Below are 9790 nucleotides of genomic sequence, written 5' to 3'. Positions count from 1 at the left end.
TATATATATATATATATATATATATATATATATTGCACCAGTTTTCTAATTGATAAAGTCAGCAAAGTTGTTTAATAACTGCATTTGAAGTAATCAAGGTTTGAATGAGCACACATATTTTGAAACAACTGCATAACCAAGGCGAGATAATTAACTACACAGCAAGTATAGGCACTCCCTTGGTTACGACGACGAGTGTTCCAGTTGATCCGATCAACAGAACAGCCTGCTCGTGAAATTAACATGCAAGTGGTTGAGCACTCCACAGACGTAGTTCTCAGGGAGATTCAGCATGACACAGAGTATGACAAGGTTGGCCCTTTGAAATACAGGTACAACAGAAACCGGAAGAAAGAGTGAGAGAAAGTTGTGGTGAAAGAGTACAGCAGGGTTCATCACCACCCTCTGCTGGAGCCTCGTGGAACTTTTGGTGTTTTCGCTTAATAAACACTCACAACACCCAGTCTGGGAATCGAAACCACAATCCTAAGACTGCGAGTCTGCTACCCTAACCACTGGGCCATTGCGCCTCCACACAAGTATAGGTGGTATTTTACAAATGTCGAAAGTTTCAATAGAATGAGTTGTGGTCTGTCTGGCGGTTTATCTTTAATTTCTTCTAAGATGTACTTTGTAAAATGCAATCATAATGAAAAACATCTTACTTCGGTACTTATACAATTCCAAGATGTTCTTAGCTTCTCCTTATTAAATATCTTAGTATACTTATAGTTGCTGGGAAAGTGATTATCTTAGAAGAATAAAAATCTTGTAATTATATTTGCTTTAACATCTATAGAGAAAGATGAAGCAAACCATAAAATATTGCACGACCTATTCTTACAACTAGATGGTTGAGTTATATATAGGCATCGATCAGTCTTGAGAGGCTATGGATGTGTGTCTAGAGAATTTTATATTGGCTGTTGATAGTGGTGCAGCATCTGCTGTGGATGAAAAGGCCCACACAAGAGTGACAGTCCTGCATGCAACAATTGCAGTTGAAGAAGCTCTCCACCAGTGCCACTGGCTTTCCTTTTTTTCAAGTGTGCTTTTCTTCAGTGGCAAGTTCTAGTTTCTCTTCCCCTCACTTCATCCCCTTGTATACTACTTGTCCATTTGCAACTTTCTCTCATCTCAGGATGTTCTTGAAACAAAGATGAGGTCATCCTCATGCTCTTATGCCGGTGGCCAGTTCCCCATATAGTAGGCCTTTTGAGATCCTCCCATCCGGCATGCAATATACATGACCAAGCCAGCATAGATGACACTGTTGGAGCAGGGTGAATATGCTGGGTATCTTGGCACTGTTGAGAACTTCAGTGCTGGTGTCTCCTCTGTCAGTCCACTTGATATCCAAGATGCATCTCAGACTACAAAGGTGGAGGATGTTGAGACACCGCCCCTGTTTGGAGTAGAGGCTCCATGTTTCACTGCCATAAAGCAGTGTGCTGAGGATGCACACCTTAGAGACAGCAGTCTGGGGAGGAGGCAGACACCATCAGCTGTTGTTCCAAATGCATGCTTCAGCATGACTATGAAGATGCCAAGTAGTGGAGGAAAGCACACAGCTCTCCTTCACACTGCTGCATATGTTGAATGCCTCCAAAGAAGAGTCATCAAATTGAACGATACCTTTCATATCTGCATAAAACGATTGGACAATCCTGAGAAATCTTCAAGGATAGCCAATCTTGGCAAGGATTTTGATGCCTTAGTAGCTATTGCAGTTGCTTCTATCCCCTTCATTCCTATAGGTGATTTTGTCGCAGTCTCTCATGTCTGGTGAGACCGTTCCCTCCTTCTAGCACTGATACAGTAGGTTCAGCAAGTGGCTGAGTAGCACTCCCTTGGCACACCTGATGATCACTGGTAGGATGCTGTCCAATCCTGGTGCCTCCACAGTGGGCAAGCCATCAATAGCACTGCTCAGTTCTTCAGCAGTTGGTAATGTGTCCAGCTCCTCCATGATGGGTAGGTGTTCCATGGTGTCTAGTGCACTATCTGAGATGTTGTTTTCCTTGGTGTAGAGTTCAGAGTAATGTTCCACCCATCTCTCCAACTGCTTTCTTTTGCCCTTGATGACTTCCCCTTTTCTGAATTTGAGTGGGTTAAGCCAACAGCTTTTTGCTCTGGGTTGGGCCAATGGCTTTCTTGATACCTTCATTCATACATTCCATGAGTGTTACCTGTGTCAAACGACAGTAGGATGCCTTCACATTGTTGTAACCAGTAGTCATTTGCACAACATCTTGCTGTTTCCTGCATGACTTGCTGACTTCCACCTACCAGCATTGCCCTGTAGCTGGAGGGTTATAAAAGGTTTTATCTGTATGCCTTATTATAATATGGGTATACCTTTCCAAATATTTCTCTAGATGAAGGAAGACATTTGATTCTACAACTTATGTTAGGAATTATCTTAAATATAAAAGGTAGGTGGTAAGAAGGTTTATAAATATAATTTTAGGTATTTGTTGGGTTTATGGAAGGATTTATAGGGAATAGTCTTTAGGTCTAAGGAAATGTCTAAACTGTCAGTCCTTGTTAGGTTAGTATCAGTACATATTCTAAGTAAGTCCTAAAGAACTAAAGGTAGAAATCCTTGTATATACACAATTGAATATTTACCTTTGTAAAAGCTAGGACATGCTGACGGCCTATCCAGGTTAATACCCAGAAATGGCAAACCATTCAAGGATACAGTAATAGCAGCCCTAAGATCTGAAGGGGAAATTAAACACATAATGTGGAACATTGTATGAGAGTTACCAATAACTCTGGAGGACATAAAGTGACACGTGTCAAAAGATAAGTTCATTAATGAAACAAAGAAAAGTCTGTGGTCAGCTGAAGAAAACAAAAATAGGTTCGGTAAGAAAAACAGCAACAGGTAAACATATATTCAACATGCAACGGTATACTGTTGTATGGCCAAAGGGTAGTGATACCTGAGACTCTACAAAAAAGAATGCTGAAAGAATTCCATATTGGACATCCAAGAATCACAAGGATGAAAGCGCTTATGCGCAGTTACATGTATTGGCCGAAGATGGGCAAGGAAGTTGAAAGCATAGTAAAAGGCTACAGAGGATGTGCTCTGGCAGAATAATTGCCTACTCAAAGATGGGATCCTTGACCAGAAGTAAAAAGTCCATGGACAAGACTACACATCGAATTTGCAGGTCCATTAAATGGTTATTACTACTTAGTTGTAGTTGACAGTTTTATAAAATGGCTGGAAATAGTTAAGTGCAAAAGACCAACTGCTCAATTGTAATAATCAGATGTGATTGTTTCTGAGAATGGAACACAATTTGTGTCCAGTGAATTTAGAATATTCTGCAAAATGTTCTTGGTAGAACATAAAACAATAGTGCCTTACCCAGATAAGGGTAATAGATAGGCAGAGTAGTTTCTTGACACTTTTTAAAAGAGCTTTCAGAAAAGCAAAGAAGGAAGTCACAGACGAAGTCACTCTGCAGCAATTCCTAAGGGTATGCAGGGTGACACTGAACCCCAATACACTAGCAGGAAGCTCACCAGCAGAACTGATGTTCACCGGGAAGGTGAAATCAATTTTTGATAAACTGTTACCTAGTGAGGAAAGAAAAAGTGCCAGAAAGACATATCAAAATTTTTCAAAATTGGGTGTAAGTACATAGGAAAAATGATGTACGGGGTAAAAAGCAAAAAAAATATTGGAAAAAGACACAGAAGAGATTCATTGAAAATGAACTAGATAGATTGGAAGAACTCATGGAATGGCTATATGACATATTCCAGGTATCAACACCATTACAGGTGGTTGAACCCATATGTACAAGTGAAAGATAAAAAAAGAGAGCACAAAGTTCCTACAATTAAATGCCAAAAAGAAAAAATATGAAGTTGAAAAAAACACTAAAAAGGGAGGAGGGGTGAATAAAGTAAGTAAAATAAAATTACTTGCTTCCCAAAGATAAAAAAAACCTAAAAAGGAAGATGTTGTAGTGAAATGGTACACCCCTTTCTATGTATAAAATCAGACAGTCATTGTAGAAGTCAGTCAGCAGTAGCAGAGTCATTGTATGAGTTTCTCAGTTGGAATCAGTGTCAGTTATATGATATATACAAGTTCAAGTTACCGTCAAGGTAGATGTTTCAAAGTCATTGACTTGTGCAGTTATCAGCAATAGCATGATAGACAAGTCAAAGATAATAAGACGCGGAAATACCGCCACAACATAATAGTGGCAACAAGAATATTACAGTGTCGACAATAACATACAAGTGGACAAGGATCCACATTATAACAATAAGCTTTTGCACATGCACATAAACTGTAGCCTGGTCCTGAACACTTCCCTTTGGCTGGAGACAGTATAAAATAGGTCACTATATATCACTGCACGCCTATCTATTAACCTTATCTGGGTAAGGCACTATTGTTTTATGTTCTACCAGGAACATTTTGCAGAATATTCTAAATTCACTGGACACAAATTGTGTTCCATTCTCAGAAACAATCACATCTGGTATGCCGAATCTTGTGAATAATTTTTTAAAAAATAATATACAGGATACACAAACACAAATATGTGTGTATATATATGTCATGCAGTTGTGGGCTAAGTTCCATTGTGCAGCACCTTGGGAAAGTGTCATGTTTTAGGTTTTGATTTATAATTTTATTGCAGGATTACCTATGTTTTAATGCTGCAAAGCAGTTGACTGAACATTTCCATTTTGTTTACAAATATCTCATAATGTCAGAAAGTAAACTAGAAAAATGTGAGGGACTTATTATATAAAGATTTTATAATGGTCATTTACCATCAGTACATAAGATAAATTTTGGAAAATCATTATTGAATTGCTAAGTTAACTGACTACAAAACTTGTGAGATATTACCAAATATTTGTATTGGTTTCAGAATATTGTTGAGAATTTCAGCTTCTGTAGCATCAGCAGAAAGATCTTTTGGCAGACTCCAGCATATCAGAAACTTTTTAAGGTTTATCATTTATCAAGACTGCATATTGTATCAAACATTATCAGAAAAATTTATTTTTAATAGTGCTATTAGAAATTTAACTGGTTAAAAAAAAAAAAAATCATTCATTAGCTGATTTGACTTACTGCTATTTTGTATAAAATATATTGCCTCCTGGTCATTCTACTTGCACAGAGAATGAAGAATATACAAAGTTTACAAGTCATATTCATACAGTCTGAGATTAGCCTTTATATTCAAATATGCTTTACTTTGTTCATATATTATCATAACCATATTTTTCTACAAAGAAGGAAAAAATACACCTTTAAAATTTCATGTGTTTACTATTATCTTTATTGACAAGGCTTAAAGATTTAATGTTCATTTGGAATTTTAATCTTCAAATTTGAGCAGTTTTGTTCTACCTTTCTGACAGTATTTTTAACTCTGTCACATCATAAAATAAGGTTGTGAATACTACAGGGTAAAATCATGAACTCTGCTTAAAAATATCAAAATCTTTTTGAGGTTTACCATTTCTTGGTTCTGATTTGTAATAAACCTCACAACCATATAATTGGTTATGGTTGGGTTGTTAAAAAATATTTTGTCAATTAAAGAAACCAAACAATTTGCCATTGTCAAAATTTTACTTCAGTCGGTACAATCAATTTCTCTTTGTAGATGCTCCCTCAACACAAGGACAGAATATGGAATTGAATAGGAGATCTGAAAAACATATGAGCAGCAGTTTATTGGAAAACTCTCAAACTAATAATTCTGAAACAGTAAACCAAAAGACTTCACTTAGGCGAAAACGATCTAATGAAGACCTTGAGGGGCCAAAGGCTAAAAGATACCCACAGCCTAATTTTGGTAAAATTCAACTTTTCTTGCCTCCAAGAAGTAAGGTGGAGTGGAGGTTCCGCTAGGTTCCTCACAAGCAAAGAGCACAGGTACAAGATTTTCTGGGCAGGGAACACTGACGGGGTCGGGGGTGTGGGTATACTTCTTGCGGAGAAATGGGTTGATAAGGTAATCGAGGTAGTCAGAGTATGCAACAGAATACTTAAGATTAGATTAGTGCTTCATCATGGGTTAGCAACCATTATCTCGGCCTATGCCCCTCAACCGGGGCTATCTGATGACCGATTTTATGACTCACTCTTGCAGACTACCTCGTTGACGAATGACAGGGACCTTCTCTTTGTGGCTGGTGACTTCACTGGACATGTTGGATAACATGCAGGGGGTTTCCATGGCATACATGGAAGCTATGGTTTTGGTTCCCACAATGAGGGGGGAACCAGACTGCTGGAGTTCTGCGATGCAAATGATCTTATGGTTCGCAATACCAACTTCAGGAAACCTTCCAGTCACCTAGTCACCTATCATTCTGACAAACACACTAGCCAAATTGACTACATCCTCGCCAGAACAAAGAGAAAGATGGCTGCTTATAAATACCAAAACCTTTCCAGGCGAAGAATGTACCCCTCAACATAGACTAGTAGTTAGCGACTTCAGGTCAGGAGCTCCTCTATGCTGGTGACCTTGCGCTAACTGCTGAGTCACTATCAGAACCAGAGGAGAAGTTTTAGGTGTGGAAGCAAGGATTAGAATCGAAGGGCCTTAGAGTCAACTTAGCTAAAACCAAAGTCCTAATAAGTAGGAAGGCAGACAAACCACAAACCCCATCAGGTAGATGGCCCTGCTTGATCTGGAGAAAAGGCGTAGGTAGAAACTCTATAAGATGTACCCAGTGTAAGCTATGGACACATAAGAGGTGCAGCAATATCAAAGGAAGGCTAACTAGGAAGATAGTTTTTGTATGTGGCAGATGCTCAGGAGCAATAAACACTGAAAATGTGCAGAGAACAACTTCTGTCACATTCCAGGGAGAAAAACTAGAAGTAGTTGATAGCTTCTGTTACCTCGGTGACCAAGTCAGTAGCCGGAATGGGTGCACTGAAAGTGTAGCTGCTAGAATAAGAATAGCTTGGGCAAAGTTCAGAGAGCTCCTGGTGACAAAGGGCCTCTCGCTCAGAGTAAAAGGTAGATTGTATGATGCATGTGTACGAACAGCCATGCTACATGGCAGTGAAACATGGGCTATGACTGCTGAGGACATGCGTAAGCTTGCAAGGAACGAAGCCAGTATGCTCTGCTGGATGTGTAATGTCAGTGTGCATACTCAACAGAGCATAAGTGCCTTGAGAGAAAAGTTGGACCTAAGAACCATCAGATGTGGTGTGCAAGGGAGATGACTGCGCTAGTATGGTCATGTGATGCGAATGGATGAGGATAGCTGTGTGAAAAAGTGTCACAACCTAGTGGTTGAGGGAAACTGTGGAAAAGGTAGGACCAGGAAGACCTGGGATGAGGTGATGAAGCACGACCTTCGAACATTAGGCCTCATCGAGGCAATGACTAGTGACCGAGACCTTTGGAAATATGCTGTGTTTGACAAGACCCGGTAAGCCAAGTGAGACCAAAACCCGTGGCTTATGCCAGTGGTGCAACCAGCCCACTTAGGTGTACCTTTCTTTCATTGGACACTAAACTCTGCTTGTGAAGACCTGTTGAGGCAAGTGAAATTGAAATCAAATTTGATGACAGCACCGCATGACTGGCATCCATGCTAGTGGAGCGCTAAGAGCACCATCTGAGCAGGATCATTGCCAGGGCCACTAACTGGCCCCCATGCCAGTGGCATGTAAAAAGCACCATTCGAGCGTGATCGTTACCAGCATCGCCTTACTGGCACTTGTGCCGGTGGTACGTGAAAAACAACATTCGAGCGAGGGAGTTGCCAGTGCCACTGGACTGGCTCCTGTGCAGGTGACACGTAAAAGCATCATTTGAGTATGGCTGGTGGCATGTAAAAATACCCACCACACTCTCAGAGTGGTTGGCGTTATAGGAAGGGTATCCAGCTGTAGAAACTCTGCCAGATCAGATTGGAGCCTGGTGCAGCCATCTGGCTCACCAGTTCCCAGTCAAACCATCCAACCCATACCAGCATGGAAAGTGGACGTTAAACGATGATGGTGATGTTGAATTCATTTTAAATTGCTATGGGCACTGCCTGTAATTTTACAATTTTCATACCCATTAATATATAAAGCTTAAATTCCATTTTTCAAATAATTGCTATTAATTATATCTGATTGATATTTCATTTCGTTTAAATTTCTGACTATCATGAATTAGCTAAAATACCTAAGAAGACAATACTCACCATCTGAAGATATCAGATCATGGCCCACAATGAAGTTCCTATCATCATTGCTGAATGTCTATTTTCCATGCTGGCATGGGCTAGACAGTTTGATTGGGGACTGGCAAGCCAGGAGGCCGTACCAGGCTCCAATCTGATCTGGCAATGTTTCTACAGCTGGATGCCCTTCCTAACGTCAACCACTCTGGGAGTGTACTGGGTGCTTTTTACGTGCCACCGGCACAGGAGCCAGTCAGGCGGCACTGGCATCAGCCATGTTTGAATGGTGCTATTTATGTGCTGGTCATCTGCTCAATCAGCATATACACAAATTTAGAAAATTTATATGATAATTATAGGACTCTCTCTACTCTAATTCAGTTACAAGAACATGTTCTGATTAACAGCAATAGTTGCCCTGTTGTGCTCTGTGAAAGTCAGTATTTGTAGTTATAATTATTTCTGTCTTTTTTCTTTTGTTAGATTTCCCAGTTTGGTTAGAAGGCTGTAAAGATCTTGAATACAAGGAACTAGCAAGAGGGAATGAATTGAACATACCAGAACAGTACAATATTGATCCTGATTCAACAGACTGCAATGTCATGACAGCACGTTGGGGTGAACATCTGGTGTTTAATTATTTATTGCAACAGAAAAGCCGAGCTGAGAGTTTTATCTACAGTATCAGTTGGATGAATGAGCTACAAGAAACGGGACAACCATATGACATAAAAGTTGTACTGAAAAAGACAGATGAAAATGGAAGCCAACATTTCCATGAGGAATATATTGAAGTGAAAAGTACTCTTTCAGAAAAGAAATCAATTTTTGAAATATCTAACAAAGAATTAGAATTTGCTAATCAAAAACTGGCCAATTATCATCTGTACAGAGTGTTCAATGCTGGCAATAGCAACAATGTCCGGCTACTTAAGATTGAGAATCTTGCTTTGTACATTAAGCAGAAAAAAATTCATCTCTGTCTCATTATTTAAAACCATAGAGTTTCTTATATCGACAGGAAAATTAACTGCAACATCCGTCAGTCTCATAAACTCATACAAACACATATGGTCATGTACACATATATGCAGAAGCAAATTAACACAGTTTAAATACATAAAACCTTCACCAGAACTTTTACATGTTGCTTTCAATTCAAACACAAGGATATAAAACCATAAAATCCCTTCATGTGTCTAACATTTTTATATAAGATATCTGAATAATTTTTATACAAGGTTTTTTGGTGTTTTAAATTTTTTAATTTTCTCAGTGTTATATTGTGATTCTTACTTAATCATTAGAAATTATGAGTAAGTGATGCGTTGTTTTCAGTGTCACCACATTTGTATTTACTTCACATATTTTTTAAATGTTGCTCTCAGTCTTTCTACATTGAGTGTAGAACAGACTGTGAATGTAACAATTAAAAGAAAATAATTGATAGCAATGCTTTCTCAGTATAAATCTTGCAATCCTATTAGACACTGGAAATTCTGATGAAATGTAGGTAATCATCATCATTCAACATTCCTTTTTCATTGCAGGCATGGGTTGAATAGTTTAGTAGGAACCGAGAAGCCAGAGG

At 39.0% G+C, this 9790-nt stretch overlaps 1 protein-coding gene across 1 annotated transcript in view; it reads left to right on the top strand.

The window, feature by feature from the left end:
• LOC106877076 (uncharacterized) overlaps positions 1-9480 on the top strand; it is a 262423-nt gene extending 252943 nt beyond the window's left edge. Inside the window, exons 30-31 of the mRNA XM_052973794.1 lie at positions 5664-5855; positions 8683-9480. Coding sequence (XP_052829754.1) covers positions 5664-5855; positions 8683-9194 — 704 coding nt within the window. The 3' untranslated portion in view covers positions 9195-9480. The remainder of the gene's footprint in view (positions 1-5663; positions 5856-8682) is intronic.
• Positions 9481-9790: the final 310 nt, after the last annotated feature.

Source organism: Octopus bimaculoides, chromosome 17 (assembly GCF_001194135.2).
Source record: "Octopus bimaculoides isolate UCB-OBI-ISO-001 chromosome 17, ASM119413v2, whole genome shotgun sequence".
NCBI classification, from domain to species: Eukaryota; Metazoa; Mollusca; class Cephalopoda; order Octopoda; family Octopodidae; genus Octopus; species Octopus bimaculoides.
This window is presented reverse-complemented; position numbering and strand designations above follow the sequence as displayed.